This window comes from Athene cunicularia, assembly GCF_003259725.1.
Source record: "Athene cunicularia isolate RWA chromosome 1 unlocalized genomic scaffold, athCun1 chr1_part2, whole genome shotgun sequence".
NCBI classification, from domain to species: domain Eukaryota; kingdom Metazoa; phylum Chordata; class Aves; order Strigiformes; family Strigidae; genus Athene; species Athene cunicularia.
Window position 1 is genome coordinate 34,896,405 of NW_020799092.1, and position 24,698 is coordinate 34,921,102.

The 24,698-nt window shown below is 37.2% G+C and overlaps 2 protein-coding genes across 7 annotated transcripts in view; both read left to right on the forward strand.

The window, feature by feature from the left end:
* Positions 1 to 6: 6 nt before the first annotated feature.
* On the forward strand, positions 7 to 7,450 carry GALNT4 (polypeptide N-acetylgalactosaminyltransferase 4). The gene is made up of 2 exons (XM_026868501.1): positions 7 to 3,074; positions 7,440 to 7,450. Exon 1 carries the CDS (start codon positions 195 to 197, stop codon positions 1,944 to 1,946), a length of 1,752 nt encoding a protein of 583 aa, XP_026724302.1. The 5' UTR covers positions 7 to 194; the 3' UTR covers positions 1,947 to 3,074; positions 7,440 to 7,450.
* Positions 7,451 to 8,075: 625 nt separating this feature from the next.
* The window catches only part of POC1B (POC1 centriolar protein B), a 63,587-nt gene continuing 46,964 nt past the window's right edge, over positions 8,076 to 24,698 (forward strand). For 5 of the 6 annotated variants that reach the window (XR_003400351.1, XR_003400353.1, XR_003400355.1 and 2 more), the window contains exons 1-7: positions 8,100 to 8,266; positions 9,030 to 9,209; positions 10,483 to 10,590; positions 11,477 to 11,592; positions 11,978 to 12,111; positions 12,835 to 12,903; positions 16,772 to 16,924. Coding sequence is in view for 1 of the 6 variants with exons in the window: in XM_026867825.1 (XP_026723626.1) it covers positions 8,121 to 8,266; positions 9,030 to 9,209; positions 10,483 to 10,590; positions 11,477 to 11,592; positions 11,978 to 12,111; positions 12,835 to 12,903; positions 16,772 to 16,924 (906 nt within the window). In the remaining 5 variants the exon portion in view is untranslated. Of the gene's footprint in view, positions 8,267 to 9,029; positions 9,210 to 10,482; positions 10,591 to 11,476; positions 11,593 to 11,977; positions 12,112 to 12,834; positions 12,904 to 16,771; positions 16,925 to 24,698 lie in introns of all 6 variants that reach the window. The other variant, XM_026867825.1, reaches the window with a different exon arrangement.

Below are 24,698 nucleotides of genomic sequence, written 5' to 3' on the forward strand. Positions count from 1 at the left end.
GGGGGCTGCTCCGTGCCGTCTCTGCTGCCCCGCTTCCCCCGCGGTCCCCCGGAAACCTCTGGGCCCGCTGCGGGGGGACTGGCGGTCACCGCGGCCGGCGGCCCCAGCCCGAAGCTGGGAGGGCCCGCAGCCCCCTCCGTCCTGGGGAGCGCCCGGAGCTCTGCTCTGCTAGGGGCTGCTCTTAATCGCCTACGATGAGGATCCGTCTGGCGAGAAGATGGACGTGGGTCCGCAAGAGCTGCCTATTTCTCGGCTTCTTGATGATCGCTTACTTTGTGGTCGAGCTGTCGGTTTCTTCCTTCGGTGCCTCCCTGGCCGGGGAGAGCATCACCAAAGGGAAGTGGGAGAGGCGCTTTTCTGACAGAGCAGAAGAGGCTGTGGATTTGGCTCGTCCAGTTTATGACAAATCCCCGCCTGATCCCTATGCCCCTGGAGAATGGGGTAAGCCCTCTCGCCTGCAGCTGAGTCCCGAGGAAAAGAAACAGGAAGAAGAGCTGATTGAGAAGTATGCAATTAATATTTATTTGAGTGATAAAATCTCTCTTCACCGGCACATTGAAGATAATCGACTGAGTGGCTGTAAAACTAAATCTTATGACTACAGAAGACTGCCCACAACATCTGTTATAATTGCTTTTTACAATGAAGCCTGGTCAACGTTGCTGCGGACAATACATAGTGTTCTTGAAACATCACCTTCAGTGCTTCTCAAAGAAATTATACTGGTGGATGACTTGAGTGATAAAGTGTATTTGAAGACTGAACTTGAAAAATACATAAGCGGTCTGAAAAGAGTTCGTTTGATAAGAACCAACAAACGAGAAGGATTGGTTCGTGCACGCTTGATTGGTGCTACCTTTGCTACTGGTGATGTCCTCACGTTTCTAGACTGTCACTGTGAATGTGTATCTGGTTGGCTGGAACCACTGCTTGAGAGGATTGCTGAGAATGAGACTGTTATTATTTGTCCTGTCATTGACACCATTGACTGGAAAACATTTGAATACTACATGCAGACGGCAGAGCCCATGATCGGGGGGTTTGACTGGCGTCTGACGTTCCAGTGGCACTCAGTGCCTAAACATGAACGCCTCAGGCGCAAATCAGAAACTGACCCAATCAGATCCCCAACTATGGCTGGTGGCTTGTTTGCTGTCAGCAAGAAGTATTTTGAGTACCTGGGTACCTACGATACAGGAATGGATGTTTGGGGAGGGGAGAACTTAGAATTATCATTTAGGGTTTGGCAGTGTGGAGGCATGTTGGAAATTCATCCATGCTCCCATGTAGGCCATGTGTTTCCAAAGCGTGCGCCCTACGCTAGACCGAATTTCCTTCAGAACACGGCACGTGCTGCAGAGGTATGGATGGATGAGTACAAAGAGCACTTTTACAACAGAAATCCTTCAGCAAAAAAAGAAAACTATGGAGATATTTCTGAGAGAAAGATACTAAGAGAGCGTTTAAAATGCAAGAGTTTTACCTGGTATTTAAAGAACATATTTGCTGAGTTGCATGTACCAGAAGATCGTCCCGGCTGGCATGGTGCTATCCGCAGCGCAGGAATAGCTTCCGAATGCCTTGACTACGTCTTACCAGAACATAATCCTACTGGGGCTCACCTTTCTCTTTTCGGGTGTCATGGCCAGGGAGGCAATCAATTTTTTGAATACACATCAAATAAGGAGATTAGATTTAACTCTGTAACTGAGCTATGTGCTGAAGTCCCCGAGCATGAAGACTTTATAGGTATGAGGAGCTGCCCAAAAGATGGATCTCCTATCCCAGAAATTATTATATGGCATTTCAAAGAAGATGGGACTATTTATCATCCTCATTCGGGAAAGTGCCTTACTGCTTATCGTACAACTGAGGGGCGTGCTGATGTGCAAATGGGAGCTTGTAATGCTGCAGATAAAAATCAGATTTGGAAATTTGAGAAATAATCACTGCTGGTAGTACAATTCAAATGGACTCTGATATCCAAGGATTTATATGCGTGAGCAGATAGTGATGTTTAGTTGTATACCTTGGAATGTCTTCAGATGCATTCCTAGTGGTGTAAAAACTATATCGCTGTGGTGAACTGTATGGAAAGCAAAAGTAAATACTTGGATTTAATTTCTAAAACATTGAATACAGATCTAATGCCTTTTATTTTTTTAAAACTTTGATCTGTTATTTTCTTACTTTGGTCTATCTTGATTATGGTTAATCAAAGGCTTTTGAGTGGACTGAGGAGGGACTTTTTTTTCTTTAAAAAAAAAATCTACACATTAAACCTGCAAGATAGTGTTACATGACAGTAAAAAATCTTTACTTACCAAAGTAAAAGTTAAGGTTCTTGCAGTGGAATTAACTGACCTGTGTTGCAGTTACATTTTAAGATATGTATCTTAACACCCTAAATGATGCTACAGTAGCATGTGATTGAATCAGCATCGATGTGCAAAGTTGAGGCTTAAGCCTTGTAATATTTTGCAGTTTTCTGGGAATTTACAGGCTATTAAGGGTTCCAGGGTGGCAACTAGCTGTACTACTTTGAAGAAATGGAAGTTTTTCTAGTAGATGGGCTTTGGCACTGCTTTGCAGTCTTGTGCCTATTCTGGAAAACTTAACTCATGACGGCAAGTCAGGAGTTCTCATGTGTTTGGAGTGCCGTAGCAGTGGAACCAGGGATGTGCTGGCCATACCACAAATGGGAAGAAATAGTTGCCTTATGAGAACTCTGTTTAAGGGTAATGGAGAAGGAAAGAAAGCAAACATTGTATTGGCTACTGCTGTTTCTTAGCTATATCTTTAATATTTACGTTACCTCTGTGTAAGCTTTTCCACCGTAAGCCTGGCATCCCAGAGACACATAACTGAGGTTATATACCATACAGTGTATCCTTTTTTATTTCCTGTCCGTCAGTGGGTTAGAGGAAGGAGATGCAGAGGAAAACTTGGGCTGTTTTATTTTGAGTTATGTGTTTGGCACCAGCTGGCATGCATCAGCCCTAGATAGAGTTTTGAAATAATGTAGCATACATTTTTCTAGTGACAGTAGTACCATGGAGACCTAAGGTTGGAAAGTTGGCGTTCCTGAAGTGAGGAGAGTTGAAAAGGCAAAGGGCAGCTTGGACGAAACCAAGATTTTTGGTTAGGTGTTTCACAGAACAATTTATTTAGGATGTTTTCTATATCCTGTTTTGCTGAGTTTTGAAGAACATTGATTCTTGAATTGTCACTAATCCATTTTGGGTGTGATTATAGGCAGTAGATGTGATAGATACATTGTGTACTTGAAAAAAAAAAATCTTGTAGCTTTGTATGATTTAAATTGAACACTTAATGTTTCAGGCATTCCAGATTTCTTTGATTACTTTCACTGAAGTGACGAATGTTTTCAGTAGCCACAGTGTAGTAATTCTTGACATGGGGCTGGCAGGTAGGAGCTTGAGCTAGTGAGCAATAAGAATCTGGATACTTGAGGAATGTAGTAGCTGGGCATTTGCTGCAGGCGTTAGTAGGTTGAAGGGTTAAAAGGGAGCAAGAGAAACACGAAATAAATGAAGATTTGAAAAAAAAAAAAAAGCAAGAGTAACTTAAGAAATATTCTTGAAAGTGATTTTAAAGATTTGAGAGGTTTGGGTGGAAGCAGTCTAAGATAGAAGGGGAACATAAGCAAATTTGGAACTGGGAATGTAGAGTTGAATCATGCTAAAAATGCTTGCTACTGTGTGGCATGGGTTGTTTTAAGTCTTTGACTTATTTTTAGGAGGTTATTTGCTATTTTTTTTCCCTTAAGCTGATTTTTTTTTGGTTTTGGAAAAAGGGAACTTTTTTACTATATAAGGGAGACAGTCCTGAGAAATTCCATTATACTCTGCAGCAATAAATTCTTTTGTGGACCTTCAAGTTATGAACCATTTATCAAATTTTAAAAGGCAGCCAGTCATTATGTACCGGGGCAATAAATTATATAAAGTATGTGCTTTTGTGAAAAACTGCTCTAGACTGTTACATTCAATAGAACTGACAGGAAAAAGGCCTGGGTTCTCTCCTACATGACAGAGCATAAGTTGTATGTGCAATGCATGTTTCCTCAGATGAAAGTAATTAATTAAATGGTGTGAATATAGACTATGCAACTTTTATACAATTAATTTTTTAGGACTTGGCAAAAACTACATTTCATATAAAGAACTACCTTCATATTAAAACTGACATCCAAAGTGTTCCTTACCTATTTAAGCAATAAGTCTAAGTGAACCTGCTTCTTAAAGTTTGGAAAGTTACTCTTTCTATATGGATCTGAACCCTTCCTCCTTCTCCCTACCACCTCCTATTCTATTTTCATGGTTACTTAAAAACTAAAAGAAAAAAAAAAAAAAAGCATAAGTAAATAACCTGGCCCTATAAATAAGTAATTAAAAAAATATTCCTAATGGGAATAAAAAAGGTTGGGGGTGATAGAGGAACTAGAGGAAGAGAGAGAAAGAAAGAAAAAAAACCCACCCTTGCAATTTCAAGTTCTACTACTTTTGAACTGAGTTGCAGCAGTTCTACAGAAACACTCTAATCCAGATGTTTTTCAGTGTGTACAGATTTGTAGAAAATCTGAATCTGAAAGATTTTCTATGCTGTTAGACTTTGAAAATTTGGGGAACACTTGTGTATATTTTAAACTACTGATTTTAAGTGACTTAAAACAAATTGAATGTAAGCTTGGCACTGAATAAATGTAGAAGGGCTATGGGATTTCTTTTGAACAAATAAAATCCAGAATTAAAAATGTTGGCTAGTGTGTTGACCTCTTCAGTTCTTTTCCACTTGTGTAAGTACATGTGACATTCACTAAAAACTGCTATGAACTTGAACTTTTGCAAGTTATTAAAAGTTCACTGCAACTTATCCACTGCACTTAGAATTTCAGATTGGTTCGCTTTACAGAGGTTCATTTAATAACTGTTTTCCTGCAAGCAGGAAATCTTGCAAATCACTGGTAAATGTGTTTGTTTAGTGACGTTGCACTTTATCACACTGAGATTTGTAAGGTTCCTGTAAAGTGTGTGGGTTTTTTCGTGGTGATGATGGTTGAGTATTTACACACGCATCACACGCACAGCCCTGTACTCCATCTGGCCTGTAATTCTTGCACTGCCTGAGATAATTATGTTGGAAGTGCTTCAGTATATGGGGGAAAGAAAGGGTGCCCGGGGGGTACATGTAGCTGTTAAAGCCTGGCAGAGTATATCTCTTCTGATTTTTTTACACAACTGGCAGTTGCTACTGTGGTATTCTGGGAAATAGAGTTTAATGGTAATTCCATATTGCGGCAGCTTCTGTCATCATATATATATGTGTATATATGAAAATGTATACCATCAATATTCACAACTTATAAATTGAATTTGATTTCATCTCAAATACCATGAAAAAATTTGTGGCGAATGTGAAGCCCAGGTATTTGTTTAGAGGACTGCAGTAAAGCAGTGTGTAAACCTGGCCTTTGCTTAAGGCCAAGTCTTAATTCTTTCGTGTTCAATTCTGTTATGACTCATCACCAGAAAAGCAAATTACCTAGAGATGTGTCAACTATACTTGGGCGTGTACGGAAAAAAAAGCACTGAGGCTGTAAACTGGACTAAGTTGCATATTGAAGTCAGCTCAGTGGGAATTTTCATTTTCTTCTAGTTATATTTTTCAATTGACCAAATATTGTCATTACTACATCAAGGACAAATTTTGTCTTTCACCTCTAAACGTGGTTCTGGTTATGTTGTGTCTTCTAGGATATATGGGCAACATACCTGTTTGTGGTACAGCCCATCCTAAAATTTTCTTTTCTACTCTTTGTGTTTCTTTTGTTTCAGTTTCAATACTTTAAATTTAGCCTTGGAGATCTGTTGTGGGCTGGTGGTCTGGTAATTGAAAGTCAGACTGTAGGGCACTGGCATACTTAGCAAGTGCTGACAGAACACATCAGCTGGGTCTGGTCTGTGTTTCTGTAGGACCTCATGTGTAATCTGTCCTGGAAGGTTCTTGCTCCCCTCCTTTTGAACACTTAAATGCATGGACAATATGAACTTGAGGGGAGAAAAATGCATAAAGGATTAAGAAGCAACCCTTAAGATCCTGTGCTTGTGTAAATTGGAGAAGGGTTGTTATGAAGTAGGCAAAATCCCTTAAAATGGAATAAGAAAAGAATTAGAGAAGTTTATTTGATAATAGTAAAGTATATTTTTCATGTATAAAACTGTTTTTAAGATTAGTATTGATAATGGAAATGATTACTGTCAACATTGTTACCCTATAGACTCTTGTATTTAGTGCCTCTGGTTACCTAAGGTAAGATGTTTACTGTTGCATCAAAATGCATAGGCATTGGACATATGTGCCAAATGCAGCCTGTCTGAACTGGGAATAGCTTAACTTGGCTAGTCTTGTTAATGGTAAAGAGACCTGGCTTCCTTGGAAGGATAGGGGCCAAAGTTGAATATAGATTCAGGCTTTTGGCTTAGAGTTTCTTTGGGTTTTTGCCTCTCCTGTGCTGGTCAGATAAGAGTCACATCAGCCTATGTTACTTACCCTTTCCTGTGCAGGTCCTGAACAACCTCCCTCCTTCACCCCTGTGGTGGTGTCAGCTGGGCTGGAACTGCAGTATCAGAGATAATAATAGCCTTTGAATGTCGTGGTAATGAGCATGTATGTGGCTTCGAGAGAATCCTACCTAAGGATGGAGAGAGGATGCTGTGTGAGCGTAGGGAACAGGGAGAATAAGGAATATTCTTGTGGATGTCCCAGGGAACAGAGAACTTCAGATCCCTGCTTGTGTCTCATTGACCTTGGGATAATCCATCTGTGAGAGAGCAAGTTATAAGAAACCAGGCTTTGACTTTATGAAGTGTCATCTGTTAATATGCTTCCTTCAGTTTTTAGAACTGAAAGCAAAGACCACTGGTACTACATGGCCTTTGTGCACTTCATAAGGTACCACAGGTATTTGCTATTTTGTGCATTATTTCTTCTAGAAACCATCGATCTTGTTTGTTCCACATATCCAATATGATGCTTTCAGATTCTATTTTAGCTTACATTTCAGTTTTTCCTTTCTGTCTTATGCTGCTCTAGGTCACATTTTTCTGAATCAAATGGGGAAAAAATAAAGAATTTGTGTACTATTAGAAAGAGCCTGCTGTAAAATAGAGTTCTGAAAAGTTAAAGGGGGGGAAAATATCCTGTACTTCTGTGCCAAATTTTGGCCTATTGATATGGATGTAGGGATAGCCTGGTCCCACATCTTTTACCAGAAGCCAGTCTTTTGGGAGTGAAATAATATCTCTGTATCGAATCTCTAAGGAGAATTTAATATATAATGTTTTGTTCAAGGCTTGCCTTGACACACATGCTAATAAATGGACTCCATTACTTTGTGCTATGTTGGTGCTTGAAAGAGGTTGGGAAGGGAAGAGCCATCCTTTTCATATCCTCCTCAACTTCCAGGAGGTTCCTCCTCTCCTTCCCTTTCTGTACTAGTGATAGGAATTTTATAACTGAGGGGTTGGAGTGTGAATCCCTTGGTTTTATTTATGTCCTGCATGCTAGCATTTAGCAGAAATGAAGATAATAGAGGTGTAGAAATATCACACTTGTCAGTTTAATTCAGCTGCTCATTGCTTTTGCTGCTTGTAGTTTCCTGGAAATGATCAAGCTCTGGTAAAAGTTGTCTGCCTTCTCAAATGTAGATAGTGTGAGCCACCTGTAAAGTGACTGCAAAAAAAAAGTTCATACTTTTTTAATTACCAGACTGAAAACTTCACATTGTGTTTTGAACTAGCCAAATGTTAGTATTAAAAAAATTGGTACTTAAATACCTGTGAAGAATTATCCTTTAGTCCTCCCAGTCTTCCGATGTCCTTCCAAAAGCCTGGTGTTGGCATTGCTGTCTGTCAGACTTCTGCTCAGGCCAAGTATCCCGTTAAAACCCAGTAACTGCTCCCTTTTCCCTAATACCCAGTAAGTTCACTGGTGAATCCAATTTCATAGTCATTAGCTCTGATTTTTCTAATGATAGTGAATGGACTCCTAATATTGTTTATTTCTTGCCAGCTACCTCCTCTTTGGATAGGTTTCTTATGGTGTGGAAGCTGAAGACACAGTGCAGAGCTTACAGATTTGTAGGCCATGCAGAAGCAGTGACCAGCGTACAGTTCTCACCAGATGGGCAGCTACTTGCTTCAGCTTCTCAAGATCGTACTGTCAGACTATGGATTCCCTGCATGTGAGTGTAACTGGACAATGCTGACTATGTGTTTCATTGATGTGCAATGTGAATACTGGAGTCTTTACCCAAGAAGAGTTTCTATTTCCCTCCCACATTCCTGGGCTTTGAGTTTGGGGATCACAAGCAACATGGTTCTTTACTGTCTCATTTTGTTCTTTACTGAATATTCTGTAGTTTCAAAAGAAAAATATAGCAATTCACAGGTCATAATTTCATGTGTGTAGGACTATTCTTGGTAGTATTTCTCTGGCTTAAAGAATGTATTTCTTTTAGTAAGGATTGCATGGCTGCACTTCATTTTGGGGAGACAAGTGATGAAGGAAACATAGCATTTGTGGAAAAAATATTTTTGACTTGTCTTTTTAGACTCTTTTTAAGAAGTAGTGATTATGAGAGCTATTAAGAATGATCTTAGAAAAACTGGTGTTACTTTTAAGCGTTTTGTAGGTTACTATCAAAATATAATAAATTCTTTTTCAAATACTGTATGGAGGCTAATGTTGCTAGTTAATTGCACTGTTCTCTAAAATTGGTCATACTAAATACAACTACTTCAAAGTAGTCTAATAATCAATATTCAAATAAAGTAAAAAATATTGGCAACACTAAGATTTAGCCTGTATAAGTTGCCTTTTCATTGTATAAGATTCCAAATATGTTTGAATAGCTTTGAGTTTTATGGGATTTTAAACTCTCTGTTTAATATAATTGTGATCTGGTGGTTTTATGTTTGGTTTTTTTTTTTTTTCCCTTCCTCCAGTCATGGAGAATCATCAGTACTGAAAGGTCATACAGCATCTGTTCGTAGTGTGAGTTTCTCACATGATGGCCACTTTCTAGTTTCAGCATCCAATGATAAATCAATAAAAATATGGAGTGTTCGCCATCAGTGCCTTTTGTTTTCCCTATTCCAACACACTCATTGGGTTCGCTGTGCCAAGTAAGCATTGTTTTTATTCTCTTTGTAAAGAAGCAGAACTCCTAAAAAAGGGAGTTTATTTCTCAGGGCAGAACTAAGAGATGAAAAATTTGTGAATGATAAATGACGATCTATCACTAATAATGAAATTTTAATAAATCAATCTTATGCACACACATCTTATAATTTCCTATTTGAAGTCTGAAAGCTTGCTCTGTGTAATATGTGTACGTATTAAATCTGTTGTTGAGTGTTAATTCTTTCACTTTAAAGGACAAATAGGACCTTCTGTATTTATTTTCAGTCAGTATTCCGGCTTTCCCCAGTCTGGCATGTTTTTGTGCTGTATGAACTTATTTCTCAGCATTCACTTGTTTCAGGATTTATTACTCACAGTAGGGGTTTTATCAACTATTCTTCAACAGTAGTGGCATAAAAGGAATGGTTGTGAGTCAAAATGAGTTAAGCTTACATCACTGGAAAAGGTAGAAGAAATAGCCTTTGTACTGCAAGTTAAGATTTGCACTCTATTTAAAGGCAGGGCAGCTCCTCAAAGACAAGAAAAGATTGTTCTTTTGCTGTTTTTTTTTTTTTTCCTCCATATTAATGGAAAATCTGCAGTTGAGGCCTGATTTAAACCTCTTGAGAAAAAAAAATTAACACTGGTGAAGTGCAGAGCCCTACAAAGTTCCAAAGTATCTGATTGTTATAAAATAAATCATATATGAAAGTTCTTGAACAGTTGAACAGTGTTCTAATGTCCCTGTGCAGTTGCTCAGTATGAAAAATAGTAATGATTGGTGAAATTACAGAGAAATCAATTTTTCTGTTTAAAAAAAAAAAAGTCTGCTAGTCTAGGAATAATCATGAATGTTTTGCTGACAGTCTCTAAGTCTAGAGAGAACTCACAGGAGAATGTATATGTAGGTTAAAATTGAACACAAGGTTCTACTGTGTCCTCTTTGTCTTTTTGCCTATAGTTTTCTATAATAATATCTTTGGCATCTGAAGTGACAACCTTAGGCTGCTGTTACCTTCCCTCCCTCCCTCTTCTCTTGTTGTTGCTGTGTTTTTAATTGTAGCTGATTGTGAAATGGAGGGGAGAGGAGCGAGGTGAGAAGCTTTTCAATATTTTTTACTCTATGAGAAATATGAGAAATTCAAGTGTCCTCTGAATGTTATACAATTTAATTTCAAACAGGCTTTCTTGGTTTTGATGTTTTGTTACTTATGTCTCTAATGCTAATTTAGGTAGTATCAATTGTTTAGCAATGTGTACACTTGCATGTTCCAGATTTTCACCTGATGGAAGACTAATAGCATCTTGCAGTGAGGATAAATCTGTTAAGATCTGGGATACAAGAAATAAAACTTGTATTGATAACTTCTTAGACTATGGAGGGTAAGTGTTTCTAGAAAAAAGGAGAACTATAAATGTGTAATTTGAGATTAATGTTTTGTGGTATTCACGTCTATATATTTTATATCTGAAAATAGATCAAACTTCTACCACCCATGTGAACTAAAATAATTAATTTCATGTTTTTCAAAAGAAGTTAACTGACTGCATTTACCCATCTGTTTTCTAACAGTCAAGGAACAGGCCAGAGGGAAGTCAGATTGTTCTTGGATTTTTGAATGTTTCCGTGTTTTTCCTCCATTTTGATAATGGATGCTTCAAGAATAGAAGTTTGAGTTCTTCACTCGTTAAAACAGTATTCTGTTAGCTTCAGTGACCTGCCTCATTTAGGTTTAGAAAACACTTGCTTTTACTTATCTGCAGTTTTCTTAAACATATTGAGATGAGGGTTTTAATTAACAAGTGCAATGGAATATTAATCTTGGATACGTCCTTTGTTAATTTCATGGCTGCCTTCTCTTTCCTTTTTCCAAGCTAAAAGGTTGTGATAGCTAGATATTCTGTTCTTAGACAAAGTTATTTTACTTGCTGTTTTCAAACTCTTTGTAGCACTTTCTTCGAGGAACTTTGTACTCCAACACAAACTGTGAAGGTTTGAGTCAGGACAATTATACTATCTTTTTAGCAAAAGCCAGATTGTACAGTCTGATTTATCATACACATCTTGTTTTCTTCTGTTTATTTCAGTTGCTTGAAATACCTTATTTGAGTTTCCATACATGTGGAGTCCACACAAGTTTGTAGCAACTAAATGTTAGTTCTGTGGTGGTTTTTATACACACACACACACACATATATATACACACACACACTCACAAATATTTCTGTGGCAACACGTAATCAATCTATTTTCATTTGTTATATTTAGATTTGCAAATTTTGTGGATTTCAACCCAAGTGGTACATGTATAGCTTCTGCAGGTTCCAATCATACGGTGAAGCTCTGGGATATTCGAATGAACAAGCTACTGCAGCATTACAAAAGTAAAAATAATTTAGTTTGTTATATTTTCTTTAGAATTGAGCTCTTTGCAACAAAATGTAATTTGTTTAGATTATATGATTTCATTCCTTGATGGGGAAGGTGGACAAATAGGTCATATTGGCATTTTGTAAGTAATTTTTTGTAGTCTAGCAACCCTAAAAATACAGTCTGAATCCTGATTATTCCTTTGCAATGCTTCTCTTATTTGCTTAGTTCTGTGCTAAAAATTACTTTGTAGAGTCTACTATGTCCTGGCACTTTGGTTGTTTTTCTTTTAACTGAAATAGGTTGTTCTTTTGGAAGTAGAAAAGAGCAAAGAAATTAAGTGTACATTTCCTGTTAGTAGATATCTACAGTCTTTGAATATTATCTTCTGTAAATTAGTTCACAGAGCAGGGGTTAATTGTGTATCATTCCATCCTTCTGGTAACTATCTCATCACTGCTTCTACTGATGGTACCCTTAAGATTTTGGACCTCTTAGAAGGAAGACTTCTTTATACTCTTCATGGACACAAGGTATACACAATAATCCTATTTCAATAGACATTTTAATAGATTATTCAGTATCTTTTCGAAGGGAAAGTAACATTTATGCCATTGCGTCTTTTATCTGTGAGTGGCAAGATACACTTTATTGGACAGCAAAGTGTTGTATTAATGTACATTGTTGCCTATGACCATGACCTTAATTTTGCCTATGACCATGCAGTTAATCTGCCAGTATTTTATGCATGCTTAATGTTAAGTAATAGATCATATTCTGAATTCATTAATAATTCACTCCCTTGATTGTCAAATCTTTTTGTCTATTGAAAAACAGTGCTTTCTAAGGAGGGGGAAACATATGGAAGGTAACTTTTGTGAAGAATGGCGGACATTTTCTCTCTTTCCTCTCAATGCAAAACAAACCCCACTTGTGAAAATGAATCACTCAAACACATAGTCTTAAGTAATGTGGTATATATTTGAAATTTTTTTTATTGCAGAGTTAAAATAAAAATCTAAGGAAAATACCACTATTTTCCTGGTATTGATTGCAGTGTTGCATTACAGATGTGCAATATTGACTCTTCAAGTTGTTTTGCAAAAGTTTCTCTACCGTTAAATTGTTCTTGATTTTATTAAAACTGAAAAATCTGTTTATATTAGATAATGGCATAAATGTTTTTCTCTTTGCATTAAAATACCACGATTACAGTAATAGGGTAATTTTAATCTGTGCCTTTTTTTGTCTTTCAGGGACCTGTACTTTCTGTGGCTTTTTCAAAAGGTGGTGAAAAATTTGCCTCAGGTGGAGCAGATGCTCAGGTTTGTGGTATTGTCTCTTTAAATTAAATGTCTTAATGTTTGTTACAGCGGCGGAGAGTTAAATATAGTGTGTTGCAGTAACATGCTAATTACAGTATGCTGTCATGCATTCTGTCTAGTAGTGTGCTATATAGACTTTGTTTAGCCTAAAGGTAAATTTGAGGAGAAAAATAAATACATCATTTAAAAGCTTGATCTTAACTACTTTCAACTGGATGTCACAATGAGAAGACCACAATACTAGCCAGTTGTGTTTTACATATTAAACTAAATGAATGACTTTTAAAGAGAAATATTTTAAATGTTGCAATTCATTGTCAACAAAGTAGTTGTGTTGCAATTAGTATTAATGCCTACATGCTCTGTTCTCACTTCTTTTAAAGTCAGTACTCTGTAACTGTGAGAATTAAGTTGTACTGGGAAAACTTTGGCTAGAATTGAGGAAAAATATCTTGTGTTAGCTTTGCTAATTTACATGGGTGAAACAATGAAGTGCTGGATTTCATATAGGGAAGAGTTGTTTGAGCATTTAAAACAAAAAAAATGTAAACAGCAAATCATACACTTAATCTTCATCTGCTGTGATAAATCTCATAATTACAAAAAATAGTCAGGCTTGGAATCAACTCTGTCAGGTTTTTACATTCTCCATAAAGAAAGAACTTGTGTAGCCCAAGACTTAAGAGTTTTACAGTCTGAAATGTTCCTTAATATTAGTTCTCTTTTTCATTGTTTCCTGTTATAAAAAACTAAAAACTCAATGTAGACACAGAAAGCCATGCTGTAGAAATTAAGATCTTTTGAATTCACCATAAATCATGTTTCTGTTCTGTTTTGTGGAGTTTGAAATATGTTTCAGCTAGTAACAAGACAGTCTTGAAAAATAATACGTACTTTTTAATTTAAAACTTCAGTATCTTTAGAAAGAATACAGTCTGCTTCTGTTTTTTATTTGTTGCTTCAGATAGCACACTTTCTAGAATGACTTGAGAGCACTCAAAGAAAATAAAATTGCTTTCTATTACAAGACATGAGAAGCAGTGCCGAGGCTTGCAGCTACTGGAAAAGCAAAAATGTTACAGGCAAAAAAATCAAGCCCAAGAATGGGGAAAAGATATTTATTTATTTGTTCCTTAGTCTAATCTTTTACTTTCTGTACTCAAGTGTTTTTTTTAATTAGAATTTTTTAGTTCCAAAATGAAATTTTGATTCCTAGGTAATCCTGATTTGTTGACCTTACTTTTTATTTGTCCTTTCTTTTATGATGATTGGTGTATTACACTTAACTTGTGGAAGTGAAGTACATGTGTTAAACTAGGTTATGTGACAGAAGATTCATCTGAGAATCTGATGATGCAAAGGACCCACAGTATTAAGCCTAACCCAGCCTCCCAAATAAATGCCAGCATACCCTGGGAATGCCTGTCTTATTGCAAGGTTCCTTTGAATTTGGGGCCCCTGAATGATGTGCATGTTCTGTGTGGTCATGTCCATGCCCTGTTTCTGCTCTGACTCCATGCTGTAGAGCTGGTGGCAATGGGATCATGGAGTGAGTAGGTATTATAGTGCAAAATCTATAAGATGAATCGTGTTTCTCAGCAGTTTGGTATAGTGGTTTCATGCTGAATGCATAAGAGGGAAGATCCAGTTTCATCAGGAAGTGCTTTCTTAGGTAAATGTTGAATTTAAAAAGTTGTTGTATTACATCTAGTAAGAAATCCTGGTTTTATTTGCCTTACAGAAAGGCAAGTTTTTATCAGTTGACATTTTTCTCTTGTGAACATTCCAGTGGAAGAGGGCTAATTATTTTGCTGTAACTTTGACTTTTGTGTTGTAAGTTTTAAAAGGCGCAGTGCTAACCATTGTGTGATAGCTGCCTGTGTATATCTCTTTATAATAAGCATAAGAACTTTATTCATCAGTGTCTGTTTTCTGTTGCTGTATACACATACGTACTCCATGAACATCCTTTTTTGCTGACTTGTCCACAGCCACCTTCTATGTCTGCCAGGAGAATAACTGTGGGACCTCTTCTCAACTCACTGTGATAGAATTAAGTTACTTTACAGTAAATGTAGGCTGTATTCATTTGAAGAGTTCTGCTGGCAGATTGGCAATGTCAAGCTGATGAACAGAGGCTGGCCATAAAAATATCTTCTATCCCTCATGCAGTATCCAAAAGATACTGTCTGTCCACAGCAGGAGTTGGAGGCAGCTGATTTACTGTAAATTTACCACAGATTACTTGCTCTATAGACATATAGTTACTTTTACACTGTTTGCATTGCAGTTGAGATACTTGAGGCATATAAGGATGTTTCCGTGCTGGTTTTACTAATTTTGTTACTTGTAATGATGAAGCTGCAACGGCATGGCCTTCCACTTTAGAGCAAAATGAAACATAGAGCTTGAGCAGCTCAAATGTTCACCATTGGTGAAAGGTCCTACTTCTGCTGCCTCCTGCCTAAACTCTTGTTTAAACTTGATGCTGAGACAGTTCAAATTGCTAAATGAGCAGAAAATTAGCCTTAAAAAATGGGGAAAGCTACATAAAAAATGTGAATAACTTTATGCTGGATTGGGGTGATGGAGGTAGTGGAACTACACAGCTGAGGAGGAAGAGAAAGCAGGACCTACCTCTTACAGCACAGTGAGCTGCTGTGAGTCAACAAATCTAACACTTAACTGTCCTGCAAGTGCCAGGTTCTGAGGCAGGTTTATGTAGTTTGTACTGAGATCCATGCATCCCACTTTCACTGTTACTAATGTCTGAGTGAGTTAGGATCCATCTTTATTGGTGCACTGTTTCCCAGCACACAATTAGGATCTTCCACTTGAGTCATGAAAGATGTTGAACCTGAACTGAACTTGTAACAATGCAGCTACTTAGGAATATATTAAAAATATTATTTAGTCTGCTTGGAATTTCTGTGAACAAATATATGATTTGTGCTACTTACGTGTAGTTTGATAATTTCTGAAAAATACTTCTAATGGTTGTCAAAAATATTTTTGGCTGGACAGGCAAGTAATTTAAAATCAGATCATGGTCCCATCTTTGTTTCCTCTAATTTAGGGAGCAGCTATAAAAATCAGCCTTAGCCTTTTGGAAACTGCCATCTTCTAGTTGTTATCAACCTCCTTTTTTATTTTAATTTTTCCCTTAGCACTTAAAGTAACAAAGCTGACAAAAATAATTCAAAGTTATGGTAAACTTAATTAATTAACTTACAAATACAATTGTTTTGTGACATGAGAGAGCAATATCGTGCATTATGATTTGGGTTTGTGATGTATTTGTAAGGCTGGATAGACTACCTTCTGCTATTTTACCTCTGCATTTTACTACCTTACTTTTGCATTTGGCCATGATGTGACTTGTACATTGTTTCTACCTTGAATGTAATTGGATGAGGTTCAGAAAACAGATTCCTGTTGCTAAAACACTGGAACCAGGTGCTTTAGAGTTCTGTGGAACCCTCTTGTTTCTCTTACCTGCTCAGACTTTCTCATTTGACCTGCAAGCCTTTATGGGGGACAGAAATCTGATAGTATATGACTCCTTGACTTGGTAGAAAAAGAACTTATTACAGTCCAATGGGAGAGAAGTTTGCTTTGTTTTATGATTATTGAGGCATCTTTTAGAGATCTCCTTTTTTTTTTTTTTTTTTTTTAATAGATTGGTTTGGACTTGGAAGTACAAGATACTCTGGGGAAGGGCCTGTGTTGTAGTAGATACCAGACTAAGTGATGACAGCAGTCTCATTCTGATGTTGTGATCTATTAGTAATAACAGACTTCACTGAATAGTTATGTTTTGGGCCCTGAATAGGCTTCAAGTAGTTGCTGATATAATGCCTTTTTACAGGTATTATTATGGAAAACCAACTTTGATTCATTTAATTATAAAGAAGTTCTTAAACACCATATTAGAAGAACACATATTGATGGTCCTCCTCATCTTCTTGATATTTACCCGAGGTCACCTCATCTCCATGATGAAAAACTTCAGTCAGTTGAGGTGAGTGCAATAAGTACACTAATAAAGGAAACCAGAAGCTTATGTAAATGCTGTCTGTCTAGCATTTATAGTTTTATGTATACCAGGGAACTTTTTGTTATGTATAATACTTTGGAAGTAACCATAATTTATGAATCCCCCTTAAGGTTACTAGACTAGTTGATGCTGTCAGATTTATCCTGGTGAATTCCTTTCATGTTTCTTGTGTAAGTCTGTCCTCTACACTTGATTTAAACAAAACATAGGTGATAGTCTGCTTTCTGAAATGTGGCAACTGTTGCAGAATATATCTCAATCTTCAGTGAGCTTCAGGAGACTACTCAAAATCTAACATTAGGTGATAAGTGTTGTACCACCTGTTGCAGGACAAGGTAGTATTATTACTGAAAGTCAAATACTTGATTGTCACCAGTTGTCCCTCTTTCCAAGACCTTTAGGTATTGTGAGATCTTGCTACCTAAAAGTTTAGAAAGCCTTTCTAGGCTAGTAGTATGGTTTATGTCACTATGTAGTCTGTTTTCCTGATAATTTAGTTCTTCAGTTACTTCACTGTTAAATCTTCTACCAGCAACCCTTGGAAGTACTGGGAATCAGGGAACCAAAGTGAAATGTCAAATATTCTGTGTCAGTATTTGGAAATTCCTATGTTTGTCAGTTTGTCTGAAAGCTATGCTAAATAGGAAACCAGTACTATGCCTTAGACAAGACTACTGTTTATGCTAAACCCCTGGGATATATTTGTGACTGTTGTTGGTAGATCTGGCGAGCTTCTGCATGGTGATTACCTATACTTTTATCTCTTCTTTCATATTCTCCAGGTACCTCTAGTGTCCAAGAGCTGATATTAAATCTAGGAACTTTCAGGTTGCTGTCATGTACTATAGAAATTAATCATTACCTGGTTTTGTTCATTTAAAATGCAGATACTGCTGCCACGGCATTTGTTTCCTGCTCATACTTTTAAAACACTGAGGTTTCAGGATATTGAGCTTTTTGTGTGTTTATGTATGCAATACGAATATATAAAACGAATAGTATGAAGATTGAAAATATTTTGATGGAGGAGGGAAACCCTAATAGAATTATTAACTAAATATCCTCATGTATCTGCTTCTGTTGTCAAGTTGGATGTGAAGCTTTCTGATGCTTAGCATTTCAATCAGAACAAGAGCATGCCAACTGCATGTATGACAAGCTTCACAAAGAAACTTCTGTCCTAGACTGTCATACGCATTGTAAGGTCAATGAATGAAGTTAAGTTTATTAGTAGCAGCCTTCAGTGTAGGTGGTCAGTGCTGGAACAAACTCAGTCACAACATTTGCCAGCAGATTTAAACCACTCTTGTTGTATCAACAGTTTGCTTCAAGACCCATTCAAACTGCACTCAGTTATAACATGTGCTAATAAACACAGTAGCTTATAGCTTCAGGGTTCAGTTGCTTTCTTTTCCAGACCTATTCTGCTTGGATGCCTGTCAAAGATAGGAATATTCTCTAAAGAAATTTTCCAGATTTTTTTTTTTTAAATTTTATTTTTATTGTCCCTGCTCTCAGGTAGCTGAGAAACTCTGGAAAAACACTGAGTTCAGGCTAGAGTTAAACTAAGGCTGGGAAGCACGTCATTACCAATACTGAAAGGGCACATAAAGGAAATTTGATAGTTGAATATCAATAAATTATTTGACAGATTTCACTTAATGCCTTCATTTCTTCATAGCTGTAACATTTGCAGCATGTTACAGGCTTCTGGATTAGGTACTCCATAGTAGCAAGAGGGCTCTATGACTTTTTAATTTGTTTTAGCAAAGTTTTGGGCTCTTGTGGTATATTTTCTATCCTGATTTCAGGATTTTAAGAATAAGCTTTTGCTGTGTTTAGTTTTCTGCTAACATCATATTAGAGTATCTTGCTTTTAAATAAACATGATATTCTTTGAGGTATTACCATGTCTGATAGTTTCAACAAAAATTAATGTACTGTATTTTTATATTTCTAAATTAAATAACATAATAATGATTAGAATCTCTTTTGCATCTTATTTCCAGAATTAATGTAACGATTTAATAATTTAGAGAGTGTTAAAGTGAAGTTATCAAATTTTGTTAATCCATATGTCTTTGTCTTTTTTTTTTTAACTGCCCCCTCTCTGTCTCAACAAAAATTATGGGTTTTCTTTTGTGGCAAGGAAGAATGGACCTCACCATCTGAACAGAGACATAATTTATCCAGACAAAACTAGTATCAGGTTACTAGCAGCAGTAACACGCTTCAGTGGCACTAACTATGCTTGAAACTTTTCAGTGTTCCATCTTCTTAAATATTTCCTCCTGTAACAGAAAAAGCAGCATTTCTAGTCCTACTGTACTATGCTGTAGTCTGGAGAAGTAAAAACAAAAAAATAAATTTTTGTCCCTTTTTAGTTAAAACAAACTTTTTTTTTTTTATTTAAACATCCCAACCTCTTTCTAGACAACAGGCAATATAGAGAATTGTAGCACTAGTCAGTTCCACTGCAACACCACCCTCATCTTTTTGTGGCTCATCATGTTTCTAATATATGAGAAAAAGGAGGAACTGAATCACAGGCATGTCAGAGGGAGCTTTTGGAGGTCATCTGGTCCTGTTGCCAGTGGTACATTGAGTCAGCCATGTCTGTGTCTAGTTAGGGAGCCTTGAAGAGAGGTGGAGATTCCCCAGTCTCTCTGGGTGATCTATTCCAGTACAGCACAGCAATTGTAATGACACAGTAGCTAGTATCTCATCTGTACCTCAGGTAAAATTCAGAACTACCTGCTTTCTGGGAAGATGATTATCTTAATTAAACTGAAGTAACAGTATTTTAAGAGACTTGGTAACATGCAGGAGTTTCAGGCAGGCAGAGGAGACAGTTCAAATATGGGATATTTAAAAGTATACCTTTTAAGGTTTGCTACAAGCCACTACAATGTCATCTAGACACTTGAGATGCGTTATAATACAGTGCCCTGAGTTACAGTTAGCTGGTTAAGTTTAGTCACCTCTATAATAGGAATGATTGCCTTAGGATAACATTCAAAGTGGTAGAACACAAGAAGTTCAACAGGTGTCCATGTAGAACTCCAGAGGGAAATAATTCTGTCCATGCTTTTTAAATTCCTAATGTTTCATGCCTATCCAGGTTTCTTACTGCTTTTGAATAATTATTACTTGTCTTATTCCTCCTTGCCTCAGTGTGGCAAGGTCCCTGCTATTCCAGAACTTTGCTCGGGATTTATTCAGTTGGGTTCAGAGACAGCTGTAGTGTTTTCACACATCATCACTTGGATGAGCTGTTTTGAACAAAACAGCTTGCACAAGGGCATTAAGAATTGTTGGTATTTTGCCTTCAGGATAGTGACAGAAATGTGGAGCCTGAGCATACTCTCACCTTTTCTTAGAACTTATTCTTACTCATATACACAGAGCCAGCAATAGTTAAGATACCTTCTCTAGTTTATTTCTTTTTCTCTGCCTACTTTTTGAAGCATAATTAAATCTTACAAGAAATTACTTACTTGTATCTCCTTCTCTTCAGACCAGCAGTAGCCTGAATTTTAATGCAATGTTGAATTTCATGTTCTTGACTTATAAATCTTTACACCTGTACTCTAACTGCACCGATCATTGTGATTCTTGAATATTTAATCAAGTAGAGATTTAGAGCTTACAATCATTACAATTGTTCAGAAAATTTTGCAACTGTAAGCAAATGACTTTTTTCTCTGAAGGCACCTACTTATTCCATTGACCATAGAGGTAATCTTGGCTGACCAGCTCAAATACAGGTGTCTAGCAGTATGTCTAAATTTAGATGAGAAAAAAATCCCAGTTATAGCCTTCCTTTGAAATAAGGAGCTTTTGGACATATTTGAAAATAGTATGTTTAATCACTAATGCAGTTTTAGTGCAATATACTAAAAGAAATGCATTCTACTTGTTGACAGTTGTATTTCTGAATTTCCTGTGTTTGCATATAATTCATCTTTCATATACTAGACACCTCTTTAAAGCAAACAGAAGATAGAAATAAGTTTCCTTTAAAAACATAGCATTGAGGTTTGCACATATTAAGATGTGTTGAGATTATATCTTGACCATGAAAGCTACTACTGATTTAGTTAAATCTTAAAATTTTCAGTATAATTTCCGTTCTATTTTCTTAGATGAAGGCAATCAAAATATACACTAGGTGGCAGTAGAAATAAGAATATATGGCTTGGCTTGAGGGCTCCAGTGTAACATAAAGAACAGTGTTTAATCAAATTAAAAGTTAAATTTCTCTTGGTATGTTTCGAGAGACTATTTCACAGCTAGCTACATCACTTGCCTAGGAAGTACTTTGTGATTCATTTAAAACTTCCTCTTTTTATCTTAGGGTTTTGATATAATATGAATGTTATGAAATGCATTATAAAAGTAAAGTGAAAGATGGGGGATTTTTTTTGAGATTGGATATACTTTATTAAAATCAACAGAGGGATATTTGTAGGAGCATAATCATTTACTTAAAGCATATGGCTGAGAATCACATACTTAGTTGAACCTGCTTCTTTTGTTACTCCCCAAGTTCTCTGTCCTAGGCAATGATCCTTATTTGTGCCTCTCACATTCTTTAAATAAATAATATATTTTGGGTTTGCTTCACTTTAGTCTTTAGAAATCAGTAATTCCTTACACTAAAGGTTCTGTAGAAACCTTCCTTCATTTTCTTGCGCTGTGGATCAAAATATGGCAATTGTATCATCATATTGGAAGAAGATAATGAAAGTACTCATAAATCAGTGTACCAGGCAATTAAAGGAAAGTTTTGTAAGACTGTTTTTGAAAACCTTTAATACATGACAGTTCTCTTTACCTTGCTTTTTAGTGTTCTTGTTTTTCTTTCTTGTTTTCTAAAGTTAAGTTTTTCCAAATATGTTTGGTGAGATTATTTGACAGCTAACTACACCACCTTGTCAGAAAATGACAAGTCATTTGAAACTTTTACACTTAGCTTCATTCCATTACCCCATTAATGTTTAGTGTGACATTAACCATGAATATCTTCAAGAAGGGTTTAGCTATAGCCTTCATGGTTTTGTGCTCTTTTCTTTAGACACTTTGCTATTTCTGACTTATTGCTTAACAATTTTATTTATCTATCTCTATATATAGATAATATCTTTTAATGTGGCCTATGACAGTTTCTACACCCCTATGAAATGCCTTCCATCCTACCTTATCTCTGATAAAGCAACGAGCAGAACTATATGCAGAGGAGGATTTCATTCCAGCTTTTCTTAACTTTTCTTAACATTCCACATTTTCTTAACTTAATCATACCATGTATTTATTTAGTAACCCTGTATCCAAATGAGCATTTAACTCATTCTACAGTATCTCTCATGTATATAACAAGGAGATTATCTCACAGAATCATCTAGGTTGGAAAAGACCTTGAAGATCATCCAGTCCAACCATTTACCTAACACTGACAGTTCCCAACTACACCAGATCCCTCAGCACTATGTCAACTCTGCTCTCGCTTCCAGGGATGAAGACTCCACCACCTCCCTGGGCAGCCCATTCCAACGCCTAACAACCCGTTCTGGAAAGAAATGCTTCCTAATATCTAGTCTAAACCTTCCATGGCACAACTTGAGGTCATTAACCAAGTAACAAGCGATAGGACAAGAGGTAAAGAGGCTTATCCCCAGCTCTCTGCAGCCTCCTCTCAGGTAGCTGTAGAGGGCGATGAGGTCTCCCCTCAGCCTCCTCCAGACTAAACACCCCCAGTTCCCTCAGCCGCTCCCCGTACGACCTGTGCTCCAGACCCTGCACCAGCTTCGTTGCCCTTCTCTGGACACACTCGAGTCATTCAATGTCCTTTTTGGAGTGAGGGGCCCAAAACTGAAGACGGGAATCGAGGGGCGGCCTCACCAATGCTGAGTCCAGGGGTAAGATCCCTTCCCTGTCCCTGCTGGCCACGCTATTGCTGACACAAGCCAGGATGCCATTGGCCTTCTTGGCCCCCTGGGCACACTGCTGGCTCCTGTTCAGCTGGCTGTCAATCAACACCCCCAGGTCTGACTGGCAGCTCTCCAGCCACTCCTCCCCAAGCCTGTAGCACTGCTAGGGGTTGTTGTGGCCCAAGGGCAGCACCTGGCATTTGGCCTTATTCTTAATCTCAAAGAAGGTGTTTCAAGAGCTATTAGTAATAACGTAGCTCTTCCACATTAAAGTACTAATAGGTGATAGACACCTGCTGTCCCTCTTCTGGAGAGTGCTGCAGGTGCATTGCCCTTTCTTCAGTCCCCAAATGATGCATGTCAGAAAAAGACTTTAAGTGTAGATGTCCATAGTATGATTGACAGACAGATAATGTGTTAATTATATTTCTTACAGGACTGGCTGAAAATCAGAAGCAAATGACCCTATTTGTGCTGGGCACTAAATAACTGTAAGCTCTTTGGAACAGTTATCTGCATAATCTAAATAGACAGGGTGGGGGTTGGGGGAGTAAAATCTGCAATTCCCCTCTTCCTCACCTTAACTCTGATAAAGTGGTAAGAAATACTATATGTAGAGGGGACTTTCATTAATCATGTTTCTGCAGAGAAGAATTTAAAGAAGTCCAGTTAAAATGGTAGAACTTCTATATAAATGGAAAGTTATTATTTAAACCATGTTGCCTAGCTTTGGTTCTCCTTTTTCCCTTTCTTTCCTCCAAGCCTGTTTGACAAAATTGGAAGAAAGCAAGACTTGATCCTAATATCTTCCAATTGAGGGAGAATTTTAAGTTACCAGCTCTGATGGCCCTGTAGCAGAATGCATTTTCCTGCTTGTCTCTGGGTAGCTCATTCTTGACTGATGAAACTGTAATCTGATTTAAAAGACAATACTTACAAAAAAGAGATCATGGATGAAGAATGGCTTGTTGAATCTGAATCCAAGAAAAAGCTAAGCACTGCTTGTCAGAAAGGTTAACTAGCTTAAAACCAGAATTAATATCCCCCCTGAAGGAAGGCTTCTTAAGTACTGCGAAGTGCGAGGATCACTTTCATCTTGAATAATCGGGTAACATTTGTATTTAAATGTCTTTTTACCTTCTTTCTTGCTAGTAAGATCTGTTCATCATCATCTTCCTCCTGCCCTTCCACCCACATTTACCAGGGAGGTTTTTGCTTCTGTTCGTTAACCTAAATTTCTACATGTAAGTTACAGAAATCCAAATAACTGAATAAAAAGACTTCAAGCAGTACAAGATACCATTGCCTGCTTTCTCTAGCTACTAATTATGGTTTTAATATCTCATTCTATCTACTTAACAAATGGATCTCTGACCTAAAAGTCTATATGCCCAGTATGGACCGTAGTATCAGGGATTTTTGCTTGTGGACATAGAACTGTAGCTGTTACTGACTGAGCAGCTTTGGCTGAGCCAGAGTTTTGACAGTCTTTAGGTGAAATGGTAGGGCCTTTCTCCTTGAAAAGGAGAAATGAAATGGCCCTTGTATCTAATAAACTTTCAGAAACTAAAATATAAGCCTGTCACTAGGCAAATGTGAGTTTTTAAGTGTTTTTCTTTATTTTTTTTCGTCTTTCAATTAAGATGGTTGGAATTAATGCTGTCTCTGATAAGGCTGCTGTTAGTTTACTGATTAAAAGTTGAAAAGGAGAGTTCATTTCTCACCAGACTTGGTGATTTGAAAGTCATCTAGTCTTTCTGTGAATTTTGTCAGTTCATAAAATAATAATAGTACCTCCATTCATCATG